The sequence below is a fragment of the Ptychodera flava genome, chromosome 17 (assembly GCF_041260155.1).
Source record: "Ptychodera flava strain L36383 chromosome 17, AS_Pfla_20210202, whole genome shotgun sequence".
In the NCBI taxonomy this organism is placed as follows: domain Eukaryota; kingdom Metazoa; phylum Hemichordata; class Enteropneusta; family Ptychoderidae; genus Ptychodera; species Ptychodera flava.
In genome coordinates this window covers 25,552,593-25,579,572 of record NC_091944.1, presented here as the reverse complement: position 1 = coordinate 25,579,572, position 26,980 = coordinate 25,552,593, and the positions used below count along the sequence as shown (strand labels likewise).

General features: G+C 37.8%; 1 protein-coding gene across 1 annotated transcript in view; it reads right to left on the bottom strand.

Annotated features, from left to right (window-relative positions):
• The window catches only part of LOC139115873 (CMP-N-acetylneuraminate-poly-alpha-2,8-sialyltransferase-like), a 50,252-nt gene that overhangs the window by 11,491 nt on the left and 11,781 nt on the right, over positions 1–26,980 (bottom strand). The window contains exons 2-4 of the mRNA XM_070678275.1: positions 3,316–3,732; positions 2,166–2,316; positions 1,857–1,969 (exon numbers count right to left, since the gene is read on the bottom strand). Of these exons, the coding sequence (XP_070534376.1) occupies positions 1,857–1,969; positions 2,166–2,316; positions 3,316–3,722 (671 nt within the window). The 5' untranslated portion in view covers positions 3,723–3,732. The remainder of the gene's footprint in view (positions 1–1,856; positions 1,970–2,165; positions 2,317–3,315; positions 3,733–26,980) is intronic.

The following is a 26,980-nucleotide window of genomic DNA, read 5'->3' as shown; positions in this document are numbered from 1 at the left end:
GATCCATTTCTTGCTCCAAGACTCGATGACCATATTTCTGTTCACTTTGCTTCGATTTCTTTAGGCATTAGGCTTCTGTATATCATTTGATGCTGGTTCAATCCGCTTCTCTCCTAATTTACGCAAGCTTTCAGCCGCTTGACTGTCTTCTTCCAAAGCAAGTACGTTCGGAATGTATTCTCATCGATCGCCATAGCGCACCTATAACCATGTGTAGCGAGGATGTTTGCAAGGCGACTTCAGCAGCTAAACTTTGTCAAGTCGCCATTCAAATGATATGCTAATCTAACTTCCGGTTGAATGAGGAAAAGGTCTATTGCATTACAGCACTATTAGATCAACATCTATACAAACTTAAATCATTGATGAAATCTTCTGGACAAATAACTCTAATTATGAAATTTCATTTAATATGTAATTTAAGTATTAATTAACATGACACTGCATATAGTGTCTATATTCAATGTTAAAGCAATGTGAGCTAAACATCTGTGCAAAGTTTCATAAAATCTGTTAAACCAATTTTAGACATATCAGCCAAATTACGAAATTCAATACATATGCAAATAAGCAGCTAATTGATATGATACTACTACATATCTATGCACGCCATTACACCACAAAAAGATCTACATCTGTGCCACGTTTAATCAAATTTGACGCGGCATTTCTATAGACATATCACACTAATTAAGAAAGTTCAACAAATATGCAAATAAGCAATGAATTTACATTATACAGCCTATATATGTCTTTACACAGTATTTCAGTTCTGAGTGATCAACATCTGTACAATGTTTCATCAAATTTGATGCAGAGGTTCTAGAGAAAGCCAATCATTCAAATTAGGAATTAATTTCCATGACACTGCTAAGCGTCTTTGTACACTGTTATGAGACTGTGTGCTAACGATCTGAACCAAGTTTCATCAAATTTGCTGCAGTATTTCTATCTTATCACCTTAATCACAAAACATAATCATATATGCAAATTAGCATTTAATTGATGCAATACTGACAGTGTGCTATCACAGCTCGGTTTCATGAACTCTCTTCAAAGTTTCATCACATTTCGTGCAGTCGCTCTATAAATAGAGCTCTGTTTCAAAAAGTCATTGTCTTTTGAAGCCTTAATGCCATATTTCAACAGTTACAGGTCAAGCACTTAGTGACTAATTCCCAAGATATCAATAAAAAGCATGGTGCATTTTTAGAACCACCATGAAGGACACACTGAACTCTACCATCGTTATTTATTTTACATCGAATATACAAGGGCCTTCTGTGACAAAAACAAAGTGGAACAAATAAGAGTATCGAGTATTGCTATGTATCATCATCCAAGTTTAGAAGAAAGTAAAAACGCCAGCTACCGCAGCTCTGAAGAAATAACACGTTTGAAATATTGCGGCATTGTATTATAAAGCTTAAGTGCTCTTCCAGATTAAGGTAGATGCGACTTTGGGGCAGATATTCAAACTCTCAAACTTTTAAAATTATTTTTTGTGGTCTACCCCTTGTAGGGGCTAATTTTGAAGGTAAAGGTAAATAAAGCTTTCGACAGCTTATTTTTAAATCATCGAAAATTTATTTTCCCCATGATTTACACACAGGGGTGGCAGATATTTTAAATTGCAAGTATCAACGAATTTGTGGTTCCTTATTTTCATTGAACAAAAATTTGCACACTGTCACCTTTTCATGCTTGCTTTCGAAAGATTATGTTAGAAAGTTTCTTTAGAGAGAGTTAGAGTTTAAGTCTTTAAATTTTGAGGCGCCAAGTACATTAAAATTATCCGAAGAAAACTAGATATTCCAATATTACAAACAGGTTGAATATCAAACACAAAAACTCACCTGATTACGAAGTTTGCTGCATCAATAACCTGTCCACACTCGCTACCCAACAAAATCCCACTGTTTCCAACCACGCTGCATTTCTTAAACGCACCCTTCTCATATGGTATTTTCTGGAGGTCAACAGGGTATATATATATATTAAACAGCATTCTCAACCAACAAAAATCTACTGATTTATATTCAAACTGGTATGGAGGATACACTGATGGGTCTCATAGAATTATGAAATTTTCATAAAAATAAGGACCGAAGTTGATTCACTCCAAAAACAGCAAAAAAAAAAGCTGACTTACGTACTGGCCTCACCTTTGGCAATCTATTGTACACATCCAATGTAACATTAATCCGCCACATCTTTTGACCATCATACTTCACTGTACCATTCATAAGCAAATTGACGATTTTCTGTGTGATCACAAACTGTTCTGACGTCTTACAATACTGCTCGAGATCAGATCTGTGGAAAATCAATGTAAACGATACATTTATACCGAGCTGTAAAATCCTCGCATCTTCAATACTTGAGTGCACGGAAGGGAGAGAAGAAAGGAAAACATTTACGGGCGTGGCTGAGTCGTGCACGATAATGTTTGACTTTCCTCTCACCTGACTCCACATTCAGGGCAAGAGTGGGGCCTAGTCGTTTATTCCTGCAATAATGCATACAAATAAAAGGGGGATCTAGGTGAGCAGTGGAGTTATCTTAGAATGTTGACAAAAAAATTCGAAAGTTTACATACATAACGACATAGCGACGGATACGATCTTGCAGCGTGTTTCAGGGAAAAGCCCGACAAGAACAAATAGCATATTCTGTGTGTAGGATGTAACAGCAACAGAAGTACACTGGGTTTTACCCGTTTTTATTCTGAAATCACGCCAATTATACAATCTTGGGCTACTTTGTTTTCCATATATTTAACGTAGATACTTTCCTGAGAGGAAGATTAACCTTAATCAACCAGTCCTTTGATGAGTGTCCGCATGTATGAGTGATTGCGCTTATGCTTCTCCGAAAGGCTTACATGTACATATCGAACCCAGATTCGATTCTGTTATCACAGTGAATTCAATGTGCTTCATAGTGAATATTGTTAGTATAGCTAGTACGCAAATGTCCTAGGCCCTGAATATTTAGAAACGCCGATTAATGCATATTTCTTACTATTTTTTTTGTCTTTCGAGTGTTGTTGCATCACCTATACCTCATTCCTGTGTCAATTGAACAATTTGCGACGCGAGACAAATTTTATATTTTGTCAACCCTTTTCCTCGTTACTCATTTTAAACATATTGTATGTCGCGCATTTGATATAAAGATTTAAACTTAAAGTGAAATGTAGTGTCTCAGAAAAAGAAGATCTAGAAGAAGCCGAAGACTTATAGCTATCCAGATGGTGTTCCCGTCGTTATTTTCAAAGTTTAGGTGCAACTTCCAAACAAATACTGCACTTACCGCAATCTGTTAGCCTCTTCAACATTAAAGCTCCAATTCGTATGAATGCCTTTGAACATATCCAACAGAGAAACAGAAGTCTTCGATTCACTAGTTCCATTGACTCGTTTTTCTTCAGGGAGGCTCTCTATCGCGCTACCTGCTTTGATATTACCTGCCGTTGTTGTGTTTCGCGTTGGTAAACTGCAATTATATCCAATATATGTAGAAATATCGCATTTCAGTTTTTCACCTCCAGTTCGAACCACTTTCTCAAATTTCGTATGATTTCTTTCCGTTGCAGACAATATTTTTTTTCCAATTTTTCTGATCAAATTCGTCTTGAAACCAACCAAATGTAGTACCATTATGAAATTTGCTAATCCGGCGATGGCAAAAAAAGACATCAATAACTTTCGAATTTTCATGTTCACAAATCTGAGCGAGAGAGAGAGAGAGAGAGAGAGAGAGAGAGAGAGATGGATGTTACTTCATAAACTAAACGACTGGTTTAGGGGCCGTGGATAATTAAAATATGCGCACAGTAAAAGCAACGGTTTTGCCTCAGTCCCCCAACCCCTCGTCTAAACGAAAGTTTGGAATTTAAGTGAGAAAATCCAACCAAGCCTCATTCTGTATCAGCATACCAACAATATATTGGTAATTATGTCGCTATGAAACCAAGCATACGCTACCACCCCTCCCCGCGCATATCCCCTCTAAAATCAATCTTTCTTCAGCGCCAACTCGACAATGCCGCAACCAACAGATTGAAATGAATTTCAACAGTGTATCCAAAATGATTGTGTCGTTACACTCGTACGCTGAACCACATGTATGTCAAAGGAATGCTGATGTAGCACCGGTGCCGCACTGACCTGATTCACGCAAAACATTAAAGCGATATTTTGCGATACATAAAAACGTGTTGATATGAAAGAATGTAGTGCAAGTTTTCCGCGCGCTAATCGAATTTCAACCAACCCACCTCCCTAAACACAGAAATTACAATTGCCCTACAAATGTTTTAATCACCCACGACCCATTATAAATGGTATTTACCAAGTCAGCTACAGGAGTAACACATTCTTGTTTTCTCCATATTTTTGAATAATTATCACACTATTGAAATACCATCAAAACTTTACCGGGGATAAAATGAATGCTAAAGAAATTTGTACTTTGATTATCAATTATTTCCATCGATCATAAACACCAGAGCTAAGTAAATATGCCCTATGCTGTCTGCCTGAGCGAACGTGTTCATGCCAAGATTCCCCAGAACACACGCTGTAGGTTCGAAATTATTTCCATATGAAAAGATACCTTACGTGATGTGTGAACTGACTGTAAATCGGTAATTGCTCTGCAAATATCACAGGTGGTGTCATATTCATAAACATTTTGATCTTTTGTTCTACTTGTCATGAGCGGCAGTATAAGCCTCTAATTCGGTAACGCGGAAATTTTCCGCGTTAAGGGGATTAGCCTAGATACAAGGTTTGTGCCAGTCAATCCCCTCATGTTTAGAGGGATTCGACTACCAAAGACAACGTTCTCATTGCTTTATCTGAGCTTGAAATAAAAGCAGTGTTGCATGCAAAATATGAACCTTGAAATGTATTGCAATTGCGGTTCTTGTTACGAGTATTACATCGGCTGCAAGGAAGGCTACAGAAAAGAAAATTCACCACGGAGAAATTAAGAAAAATATCGGTATTTATTTCTAGGTCTGCGAAATGGATATCATGGATAAAAACTAGCGTAACCCTTCCACTTCCATAATCCTCTCTTGGGATCCAACTTTATAGAAGACAATTGGGATTTGTTGACACCACAGTGATGAAAGGTTGGATATCAGTAACAGCTCCCTGATGTTCAATCACCTTGACTCATTAGGGTTAACTGTGTTGACAGATCCTTACTTTACACAATATTACTTTATTTCCAGGTATAATCCTTTGACTCCTGATTCTACAGCTCAAGATATACGTCGGATTCTAGGTTAATATATTGCTGATGCGGCGATACCCTGATATTAACTTCAATTTCTGCCTTTGATTCAAGATTTTAGTGTCATAATTATGTGTCTGTTGTCTTTAGACAATGCAATAGTCTACGGAAATTTGACACATGATTAATTGCTCGGCTAAATCGTTCTTGATGGCTGCATTTTGTCGGCGGTACAAAATGCCATCAAAATAGTAACTGACCAATGATCAGGTTCGCTTACGTAGTACCTGGCCAATGATTAGTGACTACTTCAGCTGAACAAATGGTGATAGAGTGTGATTTTGTCTGTGAGAGGAGCGATTGGTAGCCTGACCGGCTGTCCATCGACTTTTCCTCTGTCTTTTGCTGTCATTGTAAATGTTAATTTCCCTTTTAACAGTTATTCCAGATTACTTTTACTGTCTCACGTCTGACAGTCAAATAATATACTAAATTCGAAACATCCACAATAGAAAATTTTATTAATGTCAACAATGTATGTCATTATCAGCGTTTAGTTAATGTGCTTTATATTATGCTCAGCTAGAATCTTACCATCTGTTTGGCTGAAGCCAGTGTTTATATTCTCGACAAGAAGACCTGCTTAAAATTTTGAAGCTCATGCATATTTCGAACTGCCTCTTGAGAGCTCAACGAGCCATTATGTAGGACAAGTCTACAGCTCGAGGTCAATTTTAATTGTTACATTTTAGTCTTTTGCAGCTCGATGAAGTCACAAGGGGATAGTTTGTACAAACAGCGACGGCGATGAAACAACAATTAATTTGCTAAAATTTATTTTTGAGCGTTTTTCAATAAAAGTCTTCAAGTTCGATGTGTAATCGATTGTGTTACCAGTATCGTACGGAATCAACTGTGCCATACCGCGTTATGATACGTCCTTAAGGAGTTTGTGTTGAAGCTAGGCTTCTGAAACCTCGTTCAAAGTTCGCGCTTTAAATAATGTAACGAAACTGTGCACTGGTATTTAACTTCATCATATTATAATGAAGTTACAAACAGTGCGCTAGGGTATTTGCTTGTGGATAAAAGACCTTTTGGTGGAAGTTAGCATACTTGGGAGAAATAATCACCGAGCGAAGCGCCAAATATTCTAATTTTCACTCCCTAGGTCTTACATTTGCAACAAAATACTCTAGCTTGCCGTTTATTAGCCGTAAATAGCCACATAGCGAACTTGATTGAAAACAGACATGACGATAAAGACGAGCAACAAAGTGTATAAAAACTGAGGTTTGATGTGAGCATTTGTGATAACACTCAATGTCTGAGGTCCTTACAAAACGCCCAGGGGAAGGAGTTCAAGCCCTCGTCGCAAAACCACTTGTCGTTTAACAATGATTTAGCTTCCACAGGCACCACTGAAATATGAGAACAAAATTTGAATCGTTCTGATCCAAGCTGAATAGTAGTTAAGGAACTGACACCTGTCATCACCTACATAAGTTAACAAACGCAACGATCGTCGACAAGTGCGGCAGATGATATTTAAGGTAGTATGCGCCACAAAAATGAAAGACTTAAAACGTTCAAAATTTCCTCAAGGAATCTTTCAACCATTCTCTGTCAAAAGCAAGCATAAAGAAGTTATCCAATTAAGATTTACCGATATTTTAAGTTATTCATATTAGCCCTGTGTTATGCCTACGAAGAAAAAACTCAAAATTTCGATTTCGAATGACTGTGCCGGTGAACATTTTTCTAACCGCCATAAGCTTTAAAAAGAGACCTCACAAGTGGTGGGTCAGGAAATATTGGAAAAGTTTCAGAGTCCTAATATCTGTCCTGAGGGGCATTGTACCTTTAAGAGCCCGGCATTACTCTAGATTGAACATAGTAATAGATAACCACCAAGGCAGAGGAGTTTCAGGATTAGAAACGCCAAGACCACATAAGAAAAGTGGAGAACTATGAGAAATGAAATAGTATTACGAATGTTAATTAGCGTGATTGGCCTTCAATTAAAGGAAATAATACATGATGAGTTGAATAAGTCTTTGGCCGACGAGTCAATTACTATTCTGTTTACATAATAGATTATCAATATGTTAATGTACATTTTGACTATGCAACTTAAGGATAAAAACGTCGCCTTTCTTTCTCTTCGTCGCCTTCATTACTACAAAACCATGTCTCTCCCCTTTCCTAGTGTTGGATTTGAATCGGAGAAACGGTTCAACAACAACACAACATTCATACAGTACACTTACGAGATACAATAAGCTAACATTGTGAAGGCTTTCACTTCATGTGGGCCAAATTTTATACGTTTATCTCCTGTTCACAAGTAAGATGTCCGTGAACGTATATTGTAATTCCCTAGTCTGTTGAGTTTAGCAACGCCGTGTTTTATTCAACTGACCATAAATGAGGGCAAAATTTTCATCTAAATGACAAGCCAAACAAAGGGACGCACACAGTATATGTATACAAGTTCTCCGACGTTGACATTATATCTTTTTACATTCGGCCTTGAATTGACCATTCCAACTTTTCCCCACACAGAAACTGAACAGGTTGTACCAGTCACACCTTTCTTAATCCTCCTCAATTGATCTATCAGATGCTTTAAAGGGGAAGTTCACCAAGGATGATTTTATACATATGTGCTAGCTTTGTGGTCACTTACCCCGGAAAAGCTATTTTCACCATTTATAACTCGCGATACTTTACAAAAAAAGGACATAAATAGTACAGGAAGTTGCCCATGTAATTTGTATCACGTGAAAAAGCGCCAGGCTTCGAGCTTGCATCATATGATATGGAAGGGACCATCTTTGGATTGGTATGGCCCTGCATTGTCCACTCACAGCAACACATTAGTAAACAGCAACACAAAAATGACAGTATACATTTTATTATAAGTGATTCATCATTTATGCAAGGATACTCAGTATTAACAAAAGTTATGTAAATACATACGCACAGCCTGATTTGAGCGTGAGTGAGTGGACAATGCCATACCCATGATGAAGTGGTTCTTGAGGTTTATGTTTAAATTCGCATTTTTCAATATGGTCGCCTGTTCATGTGACCAGACGAAATTTCACGTGCAAGAGCACTATATGACTCAATAAGCTCTGCAAATTTTAGAAGTTTAGGGGCAGCAAGTCTTGAGTTACAGGGCGACAAAAGAAGCGTTAGAAGAAGAGGAAGAAAGGGAAGAAAAGCTAAAGGCAGCTTTGACGATGCTCTATCGGTCGCCATGGTTAAGATAACTAGCTAGGAAGACAGTTTAATAATAAGCGCTTTGTTATGCAAGAAAACCGTTTATCATGTTGAATTTCTAAAATAAATTTGCCATAGCTAAGGTGTAGTTCCTGGCTTGAATATTATTCCATGGTTTTCGTAGGTTATTCGCAAATTATAAAAACCTGTATAGCTGCCGAATAATGTGATTGATTCATATGCGTTTTTTAAGCTACAAAGAACTCACACTTATGATTGAATGAGTAACATTTCAGTTAAAATTAAGTATGTGTTGGATTTGACAGAGTATTCTTCCATGGTTGTCATAGGTTTTCGACAATGCCAATGTGGCCGACAAACCACCACGTTACCGATCGATATACACTTTGCAATCTAGAAGGTACACACATTAATGGTGATAGTTTTGGAGAAGAAACTTTTGAATATCATCCTATGGTTATAATCGGGTTTTTTTTCGCATGTGGCAGTATGGCCGCCAAATCACTTGACCCATCCACATGCCTTTCGCAAATTTGATAGAACAAACACTGATGATTACATGAGGAAAATTTAAGCTCATTTGGTCTTTAGTTCTAGAGAAGAAGGATTTTATGCATTAAATTGGATTTTACTAAAAATCCAATATTGCACTCAAGGTCACGTAACCCTTGCGATTTTACAACAAATTCGATGGGCTGTGCTCAAGCATTCGACACAAGGAATTTGAAGTAGATTTGCCCTGGCGTTTCTGAGAAAAATCCATTTTTTGATTTTCACATAATTTGTTAAGGTTTCTGTGCACGAGTACTCAAATGACTCTATGAGCTCTGCAAGTTTGATAAGTTTAGGGGCAGCAGTTTTTGAGTTCTAGGTCGACAAAGAAAAGGCAGAAGAAGGAAGGAGAAGATGAAGAAGAACTAGAACTCCAGCAGGAACAAGGGTATAGCCCAAATTGGCTTTGAGACCTAAGGAGAAGGAGAAGAAAGAAAAAAATCCCCTACCGAAACCAATAGGAGCCTATTCTGTTTAATTCATTTCATACATAGTCTATTCATTGTTAAACGGTCATGTTAGAATTGACTGCAAAGGCCAGGTGTACATCATTTTGGCGTATTGATGTTTCCCATACGCCCTAGTCACGTACATTTGACTGAATGTTTTAACTCTAAAATCAATTTTGATACGTTTTACTTGCCTTACGTCAATGTTCAAGATAGATTTCATCAAAAGACGTAACTCAAGTTTTAGTCGGATTTACAAATTGATGCGTGGCGCAGATAGAGATGTTCGTTTCCACCACTGCGGACGAAATGCAAACCAAATCGGTATTTCTTAGAGTCTAAAGGCGAATGAGGGCTGTAATCATGCAAAGAGTAATATGCCTTGTTCGCTAACTGTTACCTACCAGGGGCTGTCTTCTATACACTCCAATCTCATACTTGGCACACGCTTTCAGTACACAATCTATAGATCTAAACTACTCCGCAGACTGTTGCGAGACATGGCTGTAGCATTTGTCTGTGGTAAACATGATTGGAACAAATCAGAGCTCGATAATTGGTTCTTCATTTTATCAAATTTCTCAAAAGTGTCAGGTGCCCTATAGTTTTATGTTGCAATATTACAAATTACTCATAAACACAAGTGTGTAACTTAAAAACAGAAAAACAGATAAAGCATTCTTTGCACAATAAACAGACATTACTTAACCATCAAATTGTTCCAAATTAGTTCCAATCGTGTTTAGTTTTTTACTAGCATCTAAGTCACACATGTCTTGTACTTTGGAAAAAATAGTTTTGTAGGTCACCTTGTGGAGTCTTTTACTATTTGCATTCTTGAATTCAAAATAGATACTGTATAGCTGTTAGTTTGTAGCTATCTTCAGGCTCACTTTATATCTATCTGAGCTATTTTATGATTAGATACTAAATCAGATTAGCCGCCCATTCACAGGGATAAGATCGATAAGGGACAAAAAAAGCACTGCCTCGGCAGTACATCGCACCAGGCATGATGTTCCTAATTACGTTTCGAGTATGGAAAATCATAAATGATCGGTGATTTCCGTCGACATATCAGTGAACGAGCATTCACTGTGGAAGTGAAAACAGTCATGGAGGTAGCAAGAGATCTCTTCCCACCTCCATGCCGTCTTCAGTGAATCTCATGTATTTTGTCGGCTGAGTGTCGCTAATTGACTGGCGCTGAGGTACGCACGCACGCACGCACGCACGTATGTAGGTACGTAGTAGTACGTACGAACATACGTACGTACGTACGTACGTATGTATGTATGTATTATGTATGTATGTATGTATGTATGTATGTATGTATGTATGTATGTAGTTAGGTGGCTTAACAAAAATATTGTTACACGAACGACAAAAGTGCCAAATTTGCTACAGATGTTCGCATGTATGTGTAGATCAAAATTAGTTTTTGCTCCAAAAATTTTGGCCACAGAAAAGGCTCGATGACGTCATAAATTCAAAATGGCCGCCATGATATTGCTTAAAAATTGTAAAACACGGTTAATTCAGGCAGTTTTCAATATTTTTTTTGGAATAAACTGAGACAAACATCCCAAATTACAAATTTCAACATATAATTGATGAAAATTAATTATTATGATGACGTCATAAAACCAAATGGCAACCGAAAATTACAAAAGGCCCATAGCGAAGTTCACTCTGCTCAGTACAATAGCCCATTTACGGGACAAAATGATAGTTTAAAAGTTATAGAATTTGTCTTCATGATCAATATAAACTCAAATCAAATGTTAAATGTACCATAACTTAGCCAATTAGCTCAACAAAAGTTACAAATTACTATGAAATTATTGATTATTTAACAATGGCCTCTCTGAAAACTGAGTCAGTAAAAAGGAAATGAAGGCAACTTTACGCATCGGTTCTACCTGCGAAAGTGTTACGATGTAGTCAGTGGTTCAATGGTTGTGTGATTTCAAGATAAAGAAAAACATGGGAAATAAAGAAATTATACCTTGACCCTGGTCATGTGACCTTGATCCAGGGAAAAGGGTTTTATGTTTGTGATTTTGGTCTTTTGCTTCCGTTGTTTGAGAAGCCTTTTTTGTTTTTCGATTTTCTAGGGTTTTATGTCTCGATGTGTGGGGACAGACACGTAGTTTTGTGCTACAGTAGTTCTCTTTTTGGAGGATGTCCTGGCCTAAAAAGACCGTTTGGTCAGGGTTTTATGAAGAAAGAGAAGACTTTTTTATCTTTCGAAGCTAGATTACCTTGCTTTTTTGTAGCTTTCGTGAATTTTATCAAAAATGTCTTTGCCTTTCGTTTTTGGTCTCGTGTTTGCTGTTCGGAAACCAAAAACATAAAAGACGCCAGGAAGAACATAAACAGAAATGGAAGGTTAACCTTTTCCTGCCAGAGTATCACTTCCCCATCAGCCTTGTTAGTAAAAAGCGGTATTGAGCCAAAACATGACGTATATTCAGCCACTTGGCTTGGTCTGTTATAGTATCTTTAGTCCAAAAAATCAAATTTACAGTATTTATGTTTTCAACAGATTTCAAATGTACAGTATTATGTTAAAATACACCATATAGAGTATGTTGTGTTTCATTAATTTTAACCATCTTGACTTGATGGTGAAATATGGACTTGGCAGGAAAAGGGTTAAACAAAAACAAGAACTCAGAAAGATTCTCAGATTCATCAAAACTCTTGCAAATCAAACCTTAACAAAGGTAGAAATCAAAGCATTAAGCAAAGGCTTGATATAATGCCAACTCCCAAGTGCCTATACATAAAAATTGTTGTGTGACATATCAACAAATTTATTCGCATCATAAGATTGTGCAATATCATGAGAAACAATCAATCAATCAATCAAACCTCTGTTCTAAGATAAGTCTATGTTCAACATAACTAAACAGCGTAAAACCCAAAATTGTAAAGCTGTCTCGAAGCAACTTAGATCGATAAAGGAAATTCCATTCGCAACCACAGCAGAAAGAACATACTGAACAGACTGCTCTGAACAATCTGTCAAAAAACAAACAAATCACAATAAAACCCATCAATAAAGTAAGAGGCATAGCCATTGTGAACACGACAAATTACATTAAAGTTAGTTACAAAAGTAAGGAAGTTTTTCTCCTGCAAACGTTCATATAGCGCCACCTGTGGCGGGGTCAAGAGATCATCGTGTAGGCTTGTCCTTTTGACCTGAGACGATCATCCAGGCAAGACTGCCATATCGGTAGCTGGACCTCATCTTCACTTAACAACGAGATGTAGTTATACTACTAGTTTATCATAGTTCCTATTTATCGCTTTTATGTTAGGCCATTGGGGCACTCATTCATCCTTCGTCGGGGGTAAAATACCGTGCCGTAACCTCTTCAGTTTTTTTCACCTCGTCCACGTAGATGTGGGCCGCCAGCTGCCTTTTCTTGCGTGTAGTGAATGTTATGCCGCAGGACACATTTTGCTATTACTGTACATGTCGATGGACGTCAGTCGGTACGGGGAGTTTTTTCTGTACAATTGTTAATGTTTTGACAGTCTTGACAGTGTTTCTTTAGTAGTCATGTTTGACAAAAAATGTTTCACAAAGTTTTCTGTAAAGAATCGTTCCATCAGGTTTCATAGGTTGTGTCGCGGCAACACCTCGCCGACTGTGCGTCACAGTGCGTGTAGTAAATATATGCAGCAGGGCATGTTTTGCTATTGCTGTCGGGTCAGTCACAATCAGGGTGCTCTAGACAGATTTAGACATGTTACGCTCTAATATAAAAAAAAATTGAGCAAAATTTTATGAAACATTGTTCTTATAATATGAAACAACCAGTAGAACCAAACAGGTCTAATCGAAAAAATGAAGTTTTTGTGATGATTTTGAGCTGAGTAGTGAAAAAAGTAACCAAAAATGGGTCAAAATGGGCGTTACACTATTTCATCTGAAAAAGCACATTTTATAAACTCACTTTTTGAAACTGTTAGATTAATTTTTTCGATTATTCAGAATATTTAGAGTATCACATACCATTACTTCTTTCTTTTGCAAGTTATTTCATCTTCCTACATGGATCTGAATGGAAATGGCGTAATAACAAGTAAATTTGGTGTGTCGTTACGCTTTTTATATTTTGACAACAGCATTGATTTATCTCTCTATTATCACTTGGAAAACATTACCATAGAATGTTTCCTAAAACATCTATTTGATTTGAAGACCAACTGTGATTAGTTGGTACTAAATGTTTATAGGGTCAACGTATTGATTATGAATGACAAATCATGCAAGTTGCCCACATTTTTCGTCCCAAAATTTTGTAGTGTCCGTGACACCCTCATAACTTTCAGCCATATTCAGATAGTAGAGACCTGATGCCATTAGCAAAAGTGGCCCTGTTTACCTTCCTTATCTGTTATAAAATATAATCCATTTACCACTTGTATTGTTTCAGTGTATCAAAAAGGGGCCAAATGTAGTGTCCGTGACAGCCGTAGTGTCAGTGACACCAAATCCATACATTACTTGTTACAGTGATTTAAGCTGGTATTTCTATTGTTTACCAGCTGAAGTTACATTTTTATAAGAGAGTAACTTAGTTTTTGAGTAAGACATCAAATGAAATATATTAAACTAGTGAAAGATGTTTTTTCTACCTTTTAAGATTGTAATGTTAAAAAAACTGTCCATGAAATAACGGTATAGGGTTTAAAAAATGAACAGAAATAGTGTTATCAGTTATTTCCGTATATAATTTTAAAATAGCAATGGTATTTATAGTGAAATTAAGGCATAACACTGAACAAACTAATTTACTTTCACATTAAACCACTTTACATTTGCAACTGACTTCATGTCACGGACACTACAACTAACAAATGGTTAAGCATTTTTTACTGCATTTACATTTAAATTCACCTGACATCTGAAGTAAACTTCATAGACCATAGTAAATCATTTTAAAAACAAAAGAAAATGTGGTTTTGAATTTTATAAGGGGGGAAGTGATTGCAAATCTGACTATTTATGATGACGCTGCAGTAGTGTTAGCCCCAGTACAGATCTCTGTCAACAGTGATGCATATAAGAGGAAGGTTTATGTCCCTTCAAATTATTTTTCTGTTTTAACCCTTTGTTTGCAATATAAGGCTGTATTATTAGTGTTTGATGAAATTTTAATCGTATGTTGTTTGTTAAAGGAAAGCTTTGGCGATATATAAGAAGTGTAAGTGGTTGCACAATTGACTATTTATCATGGTGCTGCAGGAGAGTTGGCTCCGTTAAGGATCTATATCAACAGTGATGTATATAAGGGGAGGGTTAATATCCCTTAAAATTATTTTCTCTTTTAAGCCTTTGTTTGCATTATAAGGCTGTATTATAAGTGTTTGATGAAATTTCAATCGTGTGTTGGTTGTTAAGGGAAAGCTATGGTTAGACATAGTCGGATCTACTTATGTGGTGACTATTGAATGCTGTGATCCTGGAATCTGTTTGGAAACCCAAGTGTGTGGTTTCTCCTCAGTCGCAAAGTTCTGAATCTTTTCCAAAAGTGAATCATATTTTGGTATTCAAGATGCTAGATCAGGCTATGTCTCGCCATAGCTTTCCATAAACAAAGAGCAAACGACTTAAATTTTATCAAACACAAATAATACAATCTTATAAGGCAAACAATGGAATAAAACAGAAAAATAACATTACGGGACATAAATCCTCCCCTTATATACATCAATATTGACAAAGATCAATAATGGAGCCCACACTACTGCAGTACCACCATAAATAGTCAGATTTGCAACCTTTTTCCCCCTTATACACAACAGATGCTGACCAATTACTTAAAATACTCCAGTCATCTACAAATAACACTATGAGTGGCAAGAGAGTATCAAATTATACTCTTCATGACTTTAATTAGACTTCTGATATAGAGGATTTGTGTTTAATATTGTCTGTTAAAACTGATAAAGAAGTTGCCCCGATAGGTATTCAAATGTGTAGTGTCCGTGACGCTACTGAAATACAGATCACAATAATATGTTGGAAACCAAATGTTTAGTAAATCATTTATTGTTCACTTTATAGTGTTACTAGGACAGTTTTGCATTGTATAGCATTTTCTACACACCAGTTATCATTGTCTACATACCAGTTATCTCAAGAATTTTTGCACTTAGTGTTGTATTACTGATAAAATTTTCTGGTTATTGAAAAATACCAGTACTACAAATAAATAGTCAAACTTCCTTAATAATATGTTTTTGATTTGTTTGTAATCAATTCTTGTCATAATTTCACTGTTTTTACAGGTTTACTGGTTATAATAAACAATAGTTTGTTTCACACACATATTCCTGAATGTGTAGTGTCCGTGACGCTTTTACCATACTACAAAAACGACTAGAAAACTAACAAAAAACGAGCAAAATTTTGCTGCAAATACTATTAATGTTTTCTAAAGACTTCAACAATTGCAGTAAAAAATAATTTAAATGTTCTAAAGGGCAAATCTGTAAACTAGAGGAATCGTAAGCTCATGGGGAGAAAGAATTGATTTTTTTTTTTGTAACAAATCATTTTGCAGGAAATCATGCAAAGCTGGTTAAAATCCTGATACATTCACCTTATTTTTTACAACAGATGTATATATTTTCTGGTTAAACTTTTAAAAAGAATATTTGTACAAATGTTGTATAGTCTACTATGTTATTTCTCCATCAACTCATAATATTTTGTAGTGTCCGTAACGGTGTGTCAACACAATAAAGAACTGGTTGCCATGGAAATACTGAGAAAGTTTGGTTCACAACTTTTCAAGCAAATATGTACCAAACCTTAAGCTTTGTGAATTTAGTAAATTTAGATATGAGTCTACAAGATGAAATTTTGACAAAAGTGAAACACTCTAGAGCACCCTGATTGTGACTGAGCCGTCTACATGTAGGTGGACGTCAGCCGTCACCAAGATGTTTTTCTGTACCATTGTTAATGTTTTGATAGTCTTAACAGTGCTTCCTTAGTAGTCTTGTTTGACCAAAGGTTTTGACAACGTTTTCTGTGAATATTCGTTCCGTTCAGGTTTCCTCGGTTGTGTTGGGGTAACACGACGTTGACTGTTGCAGTTCGGCCAAAACATGCGTGGCCAAACCAAACTTTGTCAGTTTTTGGCTTTCACTCTATGCATTGCTCATTCCTTTCATCCTTCTGAGAGCAAACTGTGTACGGGCATTCATTCCATTTACTTTTTTGTTTATAAGTTCATATTTCTTCTGAAACTTATGCCAGATAATCGCAATCATATCAATCCATAATCCAATGACAGTAGGTCAGAATTCGTAAGACAATAGTTGTAAACATAGACACAAAACAGCACAGAACAGACAGTAAATAGAGGGTACGCAAACAAAGTCGTATTCATGTAAGAAAGATATATGGACCTCTGGTGAGAAGACCAAGAAATGATTTATTTCGCTTTGAAATTTGCACGGCAGGTGAGGATCATGACTTCATGGCATGATCATGTGGACGGGGTGGTGTTTGCTGGCAAACGTGCATGGCCTTGATGACTTCGTCAAATGACAAGCACGCCACACAAATCTGTGGTATTTGCTTTTGGACTTCTTAAAGCGCACTTGGTTGGACGTAGGTCAGTGTTCTTTTTCGAATTTAGCCATCTTCTTACAGGCTTCACAATTCATATTTTGGATTTGCTGTGTTTATAGTTTTTATTGAAACTTTGTTTAACTTTGCCGCTTTAACAGCTGCATCCCTTTCTATTAATTTTGTTTGATTTTGCTGCATTTACAGCCTGTCTTACTTATTCACAGCATTAGCACTTTCTGTGTTTATAGTCTCCCGTGTTTATCCTTTTTTGGCATTTGCTACATTAACGGCAGACGGCAAGTCAATAAATTGGGACACCTAGGTCTGGGTTCTCACCATCTTGCCTTCGATTTGCTCCATTCACCATGTTTGTCTCCAAACCAGGCTTATTAGGACTTCATACCAGTCCAAGTTCATCAGCTTTCTTGCTGGAAATTATGTCAGCTGGAACCATTCAATAGGTGAATTTCTGCTACCTTTCCTTCGTATAACTTTGGTCAAAATACTGTCAAGAAACGGCAAGCAGTAGCAGTATTTCTGCCCAGTGTCTTTCTTTCTACCTTGCGACAGGTATGGTTCCTGCCAAAGGTAGTTGTCTTCACCAGCAGACAGTTAACAGCATCATTGTCATCAGCTTCTACAACAGTGGCGACGGCTACATCCTACTTCTTCACAGTAAAAACAGCATACTTGAGACATCACGACATCAACAACAAGTACATCTGCAGAACACAATCCATAACGCGGTCCTTTTGATCAAAAGGCAGATGTGGAGTCACGACGACGTCACTTCACAAGTACGTGAGAATTACCTTATCCACAAATGGGGTTTAAGTAGTATATGATACTTGATTTCACCCACAGGTAAAACCAGTTTGTTAAGGCAATTTACGCATGCATTACTTTTAGAGCATGTATATGCTGTCAGTTTGAGGGATTATGCGCGAAGAAATTTCTGTCAGTTCAAGTTATGAGAGCAATAGTAGTAGAGATACTATACATTCGCGGTGGACTTCATGTACGCGAGAGACTTGTCGCCCAACATTAGAGTACAACTGGTGAGTCTTTTAATTACCAATACTTGTAATTTGTTCAAGATTAGCTGCTTCAATTATGTCAAGATTGTATTGGAAAGTTTGCTTGCTGTAAATGTCATCGCTGTGGTTGAACTTTTGCTGCAACAAATCGGCGCCAGACTGAGATATGCGAATTATGTATGGCAGCCCTGCTTATTGCTTCCCATTAAGCTGAATTTTGCTTGGCTTACAGCCCATTACAAGTTCTCAATGTGGGCTGTTGTTGTGTCTACAGCGTTTTCACCTTTTTGCCCTTGTGAAATTTACTGTGTTTTTCAGCTGGGTTTTCCCCTCATGGTTGATTTCGGCTGTGCTGGTTCACTATGTAGGGTGTTTCGGGGCGTACAGCGTTTTCTCTTTGTGGAATTTGTTTTCTAGCATTGTGTTTTTCCCAAACATTGTTGGATCGCCTGGGTCAGCAGCAGTGTAATTTTATCCTCTTGTCATATGTGGGAGGTTGTGTCTGTATGGTACTTCCAAGGCTAGTGTTTTGCTTCTCTCTACCACTCAACCTATTAGCTATGTAATAGGTTTAGTGCAACCACTTTATCGAGACTCGGTCGAATACTTTTTCTGCCTAGTTTCCCCTTTGTTTCAACCAACTGCTATGGCTCATGGAAAAAAAACGCAGCTAACTTCAATATTCAAATGCTGCAACAGACACTACGGCTACAAAGCAACAATCAACAACATCAACTTTATAAAGTGTACAATATGATTTTTGTTTTCTGTCACTCTTTAGGACCATATTAGTTTGTCTTCTTTAGATCAATATGAAGCTGTATTCTTGTCCATATGACTTCCAAGTTACAGTAAAGGCTCCTCTATCCTGTCATGTCTTGCACATATATTTACAAACCAATCTGAGGTTTCAGATGTTAGAAACCTACTTACCAGTTGAAGACCAAGATTTAGTACAGCAACTGTGCAACGTGCATGGTACAGAGTCAAATGTTGTGAGTCAGCTTCCCCTTTGAAGTATAGTCAATTTATCGGGAAATCAGCTGTGTTTTCTAGTTTGGCAGTGTGACAATTTTTTAACCTTCCTTAATAAATCCCAGTGCAGTACTTCACTACTTTAAAAACAGGCTCTCCAACAATCATCCAGAGGTTTTGGACGTATGAAATCTATTTGCCTAAATGGCTTTTTGGTACAAACAGTAAAGTTGTAAACAAAGTATACATACAGGTCATCAGTTTAACGCCACGTTTAACAGAGTAACTGTTCTCAGGGGCTGCAGTCAGTGGTGCAGTTCTAGCTTTAATACTGTCTGCTGTCCCTAAAAATGTTCGTTAAGTGACAACGTATAAGGAGAAAATAATGTTTTGTTGGGTTAGGAGGACGCTGTTTAGAAAAATGTTAATGAAGTAGAGGAAGTTTTTAGGGTCACACAATGTGCTTCCTCCAGACTAGCAGATTCCATTTCACATTGCTAACTATTGTTTGCTTAACACGATTGAAACTAATTTGGGATAATCTGATCTTCATATTTTTCAACTTTCTCAAAAATGTTAGGTGCCATATGGCTGAATGTCTCAATGTTACAAATTATTCATGAAACAAGTGTGTAATGTAAAAAGCAAAGCAGGTGAGCTTACATTTGCAGATTTTTAATGACATAAATTCACCATCCAATTATCCAAAATTAGTTCCAATCGTGTTGCTATCTCTGCATTCTACACAATGTGACTCCTGACGGTAGACTATGCTTTTTCAGAGAGAATTTTTCCCTCCAAAAGAGTTTTTATTTTCTGATACAGGTTCTCAATTTGAGTTTTTTGCCTTGTTTTCGTAAGGTAGCAATAAGGAGAGGGGGATTAACAGACTCGTTTGTATCTATAGTATAAAATGTAGTTTTCAGACTTTACAATTGTTACTGCCTTACCTCTATTGCTGCAATAAAACAGAAGGTGGTAGTGTAGCCAAGCACAGTATATAAGTAGGATAGCTAAGTTATTGCTAGATAGACACTGGTAGTGTCCTAGTATAAATGTAGCATACATCTGTGCAGCATGCATGTGGCACAGTTCATTTGCCAATTTCTCAACACAGCAGAAGTCGACGTAGCGATCAAGACAAGCCACTGTTCGCAGGGGCTACAGTGACGTGGACTTTCCTCTTATGGGGCCAATAAAAGGTGGGACTTGTGGCGTGTTTGAGCCCACAAGGTTGGGACAAGATTAAAAGAGTTCCTTTGAAGCTGGATTCTTTGTTAGACTGTTAATTTGTCACCCATTTTGTTGCCCATTTAATGTATTTCAGAGTTATGAACATGTTAATCATTGTAAGGAAATTTGTTTGTGTGACAATTTATTGGTAACCAATTTTGACAAAGTCGGCCATTTTTTATAAATTTCGTTTCATATGAGATACTACTTATTTTGTTTGACATATTGAAAGATACTGAATAAATGGGTGACGATGCATATATTCGACCCCGCTTTTAGACACGATACATTTTCGCGATGGTTTCATTTAATTTGTCTTCAAACGGGGTCGAATATATGCATCGTCACCCATTTATTCAGTATCTTTCAACATGTCAAACAATAAGAGATATCTTACATCAAACAAAATTCATGAAAAATGGCCGACTTTGTCCCTTTAAATATGAAGTTTTGTTTATGGATATGTCACATGGTGGTAGAAATTTGATGAAGAATTGTTTCATATTTTCTAGGTATTAGTTTGAGCTCAGAGTATTAAAAATCACATGCTATTTTGAAGCCCTAAATCAATTACTAGGTGTTGACCTCTTTGTAATGTGACTTATTTTTTATGTCTTAGTCTTTAATCGACAATACAGTATGATTGTCGATCAAACAACGGAAAGTGCTTATTAACCTGCAGAAAGTCATGGAAAAATTATGCAGTTATTTGGGGGTTATTATAAGATGTTTGAGCGATACCGCGTCGTATTTGAATGATGTGTCCGTATTTTGACGAGTTGCTCAGCAACGAGTCAAAATGCGGTCACATCACGAGAATACGACGCAATATCGACCAAACTTCGTGTAATAACCTTTTTATCATACATGCATGCTTTGGTCATGACTGTTTAGCGACAAAATCAACTGAAATCGACCTTGCTTGTTCCTTGCTGTACTTATATAAATTTGGTTGCTAAGGAGTGATGACAACAATATCACCTCTTGATATAATTCCGCTATTGGGCCACTCCACTTCAAGGGAGGGTTTATAGAGCACTTTTCAAGCGAACAATTTAAATATTAAGATGTCGACACAGGTTTTCACAATTTGAACAAGATCTTTTTCAGGTTTAAAATGACGGTGGACGTAAACAATATGTTGGAATGTATTAAATGAGTGTGTTTTATTGTTTTGATACATTAGCCTCATCTATGCGTGAAAGTTACGAGGCCGCCAAAATCGGGCCAAAATACTCACACAACGCCAGCATTCGATTTCAAACTCGATCGAGTATGAACAGCTGAGAGCATAGAGCAAGCAGTTCTGCGACATCTATGAACGCACAGTGTATTATAATACCCGTACCTGTCAGTTTATCTCGAAGAATTACATGAGAGAAAATGCCGAGAGAGTTTGACCGGTTGACCTAGCTGTTAATTTTATGCAGGAAATTACAATAACAATGCTTGGTCGAATGACGCAGTGCCTTGAGGGTGGGATCGCCAGTGGTATAGGAGGAGGAGTACCTTCCCGATGGTGATAAGTGGTGCGGATTACCGTCGCCTAGGTGACTTGCGTTGCAAATACCTGGACTGAACCCACGCGTGGACTGAACCATTTGGGTTTTTTGGGTGTCGATGGTACTTTGACAATAAAAGTAAAGATGCACAGATATCGAGTTTATTGTCTTGTTTATGAGCGGCCAGTATTTCCAACAGCATGAATTACGTGCATTTGCCCTAGAAGAAATAAATAATTTCGAATAAAACATCGCGAATATAACCACATTCCTTAAGCTCGACGTACCCAAAGAACCATGAAATCGCCCGACTTTCGATTGAAGAGATGAGTTTTGCCAAACCGCGTATACAGAAAAAGTGGCAGATGACTTTATTTTTAGAATCATAGACAGTATAGCGAGATGTAAAAAATGTGAAAGAGGCTCCCCATCTAACTATCCTAAATGTTTTTGTGTCGAGTTTGTGTTTGATTCGTTTCGAAAATGTGTTCCTACATTCTTATCCGATTGTGTGTGTTAATAAAAATGCTTGTTTCGCTTTGGATATTTGTAGAGAAGTTTGGATTAGTGTGTACGGTAATGTTTTGTTTGTGTGGGGAAAGCTTATGGCGAGACGCAGCCGGACCTATGTTGTTACAAAAGTTGATAGAGTCGCCCTTTGACGCTTACGTTTCGAAACCCGGTTGTGGTTTCTCATCAGTCGCGGTGTAGATTCTTTCTTAGTTTGTGTTTGTGAAAATTTATTTTAATGCATTTTAGTGGTCTTGCTTTTCGATTAGCGAGGCAAGTATATTAATTTTTGGTCACGTTGTGAGTCCGTTTGGTGGTTCGGTTTGTTTGTTCTATGTTTCTTTACTTCGGTAAATTTTGTTTTGACTGGTGTGTCTTTTAGATTTTTGCGGAGGTTTGTGAATTTTTAGGCAATAAGTACCACTGGGGGTACGGATTTTATGTTTATTGGATCAAGATACTCACAAGTATCCTGGTTGATGTGCTTGTTCTCGTACATTTTGATTCATAGTTCGTTTACTTTGTTTACTGTTTGTTCTGGCTTGTTGTGTATAATACTGAGTGTTGCGTAATTGCCTTTCGCATTCGAGTACGTAATCGTTTGTGTTGACAATGACGAAAACCCGACCCTTGTCGAGGGTTTTTTTTCCCGAAATTTGTCTATTGTTTGCAAGCTGGTTTATCGCGATTCTTTTAGCACGCGACATGTTTTGTTTCCTTGTTTGAAAGGGTATCTCTAGAAGTGCGAGTTTAGCAGCTTCAGATAGCTTTCAAGTTTTTGGTGTTTGTTGTTTGTGGAGCCCAATTTGACTTTTCTTTGAATTTGTGTTGTTGCGATTGTTTGTGTCTCACGATGTAGCGTAGTCACATTTTACGACTTTATTTGTTGAAATCCTGAGGTGGTTTTATTCTGTTTGGTTTTGTTGGCGTCCGAATTAATTTCAAGGCCTTTGCCTAGTACTATTTTTCGGAGTTTCATAGTTTGATCGATGATAGGTTGTTGTTGAATTTCATGTTGTTGTCGGCTTTTCTTTGGAAATAGTGATTTATTCCACGGCCATTTTTTCTGTCACGTTATTTTTATGTGTACGATTTTTGTTATTTCTTTTAAGTGTTTGTGTGTTCTATGTCATTTTATGGGGTTTTTTGGGGGGTAGTTCTCTTTTTGGAGTGTTTGGTGGCCCTGAAAAGGGCCGCTTGGTATGGGTTTTTGTTAGCGCTTGGCGCGTTTGTTTTGGCGATGAGCCTATAGCTTTTTTATGCTTCTTTTCGCCGATTCGATGTGCTTGGTAAGTAGGTGTTTGCCGCCTTCTTGTCACTGTGTGTGCGTACATGGACAGTTAGTCTGGCAGAGACCCTGCGATTCGCGTTCTTCCCTGTTGGAACACGCGCGCGCCCGTCAGAGACGCGACGCGAATCCCAGGGTCTGGACGTTCTTGCAAGCGACCGGTCGGATTTCTGCCTGATCCGGGTACTTTATAGAACTCCACACATCCGTTAATCAAAACAAAAATGACAGGTAACATAGCCAAATAAATTAAAAATGAAAAATAAAAACATACCGCCTATATATGTGTACCAGCTACTAGTATATATTCTCTCCGCCCAGTTAGATAGGTGTTTCTTTTGACATCACTACCCTTATGAATATTCATATACTTGCAAGAACTGACAGTCGCTGTGTCTGGCAGCGCGTGCTAGCAGCTGCACAGCCTTCGAATGCAGGCCCATCGCGGCGCGCACAAAACTAACTAGGCACAGCGACTGTGGAGAGTCTAATGGACAGTCTGCATAGCCCTTGAATGTGGTCTCGATTTTGATCAAACCATGGAGGTACCTCCATGATCAAACTTACAATTTAGGAGTATATATCAAAACTGATAAATGATTTATGTTTTCACATGGGTTCACAAAAAGTTTCGCCCCGGTGTTCATTTTTGGCCCAGTAATTCCATCTACCCACCCTTTACAGAGTAGTAAGCTTATGGGGCAAGTAAATATGGATGCGCCGGTGCGATTCAACGATCAACCTCTATATCGCATCGAAAGTCAACAATTTTACGGCACGGACTATGATTTTATAAGTTTATACACAGTCCCTCGTGGATAGAGAGACTGTGGTTTATATAAAAATTATAAGGCGCGGGGTATTATATATTGACTGATTACTGTAGCTATAGATAGGCTACATTCAGGACGGGCAGCGACGGGCAGTAATTAGTAGGCAAAACCACGGTCCACAGAGGGACCGCGGCAAAACAGGTGGTTTTCACCGTGGGCAGAACTCGGTGCAATGATACTGAACATTAATAGTTAGCCTGTCACCTTGAAGGTAATGCTGTAGGTGAAACAAGTAAGCTTACTTCAAACGCACGATGGTACAAACATTCCTACCTCCATGGTACAAACAACACCACAAGTGAAACGTATACACAGAAATACACGCGTTCCTACGTTGTGCCCACCCGGGCCACGCGATTAAAATATGACTTATACTGCTGGATAGTGTTAATTGGGTCGGTAAACAGTCAACTAATAGTTTAATTGACTACCTGGGTGATTGGCAGGTCGTGTCCAACGACGCATATGCAAAGCAGGCCAAAAGACAAAAGCCCCCAAAGTTATTGACAGCTGGCCAGGGGTCACCATGAATACGTAATGAAGCTTCACTACGCAGAAACTGCGTAGTCAAGCCCTTCTTAACCGGTCAAACTCTCTCGGCATTTTCCGGCATGATATGTATGTCCCCAGACGTCGAATATGTCGATTTTCCATTTTAGAAAGGAATTTGTGAGCGGATTAGGGAAAACATGAAGTGAGTACACTGTAAGCTGTGGTGTCGTAACCCGTTCGTAATTTTGTTGTGTACGGATAAAACATATCAAAGGTATTTACGTCGTCTGCTCGCATATTTTTGTTCTCGGCTTGCTTAAATATAACTGAACTTCCCTTAACAACCTAAACGAAATTTTGACTTTCCCTAGATCTTGCATTGCATATGAAACCCGCAGCGGTGCCATCGGACACGATCGTGACCTGTGAATCACACTGGCAGGAACAAGTCGTAAATACAATATGTGCACCTTGTCTGTCGCGAGTATTTTCTGTGCGGTTGGATTTTTGTGGCTCATTTATGGCTGTAAACTATGTAATTCACCACGTGCACGTAGACACTTAAAGCTCATCAACAGGTAACTTGTCATAAAGCGGTTCTATCATGATGCACTGTCAACTGGTATCTTAATCTTCAGCAGCGTAGTCGACATATGATCATTGCACCGTATCATCGCGTATGAGATAGGCCTTGAACGATGACAGGTGTCGGCAAAAGATACAAATTTTCAAGGTTAAGCCTAATTCAAACGCAACGAGCGACGTGCCGCGAGCCAAAGTTCACGATGCACGATTAGCATGTTAAGCTAGAAATTGGTACATTTTCACTCAAATTTAATTCATTGATTCATTTTCATCGATAAATCAACATTCGGGCTTCAACGCCGTCTTCTAAATGCATGAACTATTGACCAGCGCACGTGTGTTTACGAATTCTACATCAAGGGGCATATGCAGAAAGGGGCTCGAGAGAAATTATTTGGATGGAGGGCAAGTATTTTTCTAAATCACACTGCGCGTAAAATTGTAACATCATAAATTGATCAATAAAAATTCTTTACATTAATTTTGTAGACCATATGATAAGGTTGCTTTATTTCAAATATCTAGGTCTTAAGCCATGATAATATTAAGAAGATTTTACAATATTATTTTTGAGAATTTACGACCTTTGACCTGCCCTATTCCCCTCCCCCCTCTGCAACTAAGCTGTGGCTATATCTTATCCTACGTAAGAGTTAAAGACGGCTGGTGTCTATCGAACTGTGAAAGGTATTGGACAACGACCTTCGACCCTCAAATCATCCTGTACCTCACTAATCACGCACATCTATATATTATAGGCTAGCTGACACAGGTAGAGGTCTGAAGTTTAGTGGACGGAGATGATTATATTAACTAAGATTTTTGCTACAATGTCAAGCGACCAGGATGACATTTGACCTTGATTTGACGAATATTCCGATAAATCAGTAACTACAAGTTCTACACCATTGATATTTATGGACATGAGGCAACCAATAGTGCAACATCCTGTATCTTATTAATTATGCACATGTCTAATTCACGGCTAGCCAATATGGCTACAGGTCTGATTTTTGCCAGACGGCCATCATGGGAGGAAATATTACAGCAAGAATTTACGTGCCAGGATGACCTTTAACCTGAGTTGAACATATTTGCCAGTAAATTAGTGCGACAGCCTAACACATTATGAATTAGTCGATTTTTTCAAATAAAATATTATTGATGTTGGCAATGGGACGTACGGGGACGGACAATGTTTGCTGGACATAACAATCGGGAGAGTTACTTTTCTCAGCATCATTTCGAAAATTCCCCCTCCCTCCGTATAATTTTTCCCAGTTCCTTACAGGCCAGCACATGTTGAATTCGTGAACACACATATCGCAGGTCACCATTTCATGCATATGTAAGGCGTCTATAAAATGTGATTTAACAGTGAAGGTGAATTGATAAAGTGAATAAGAGTAAAAATGCATCTAT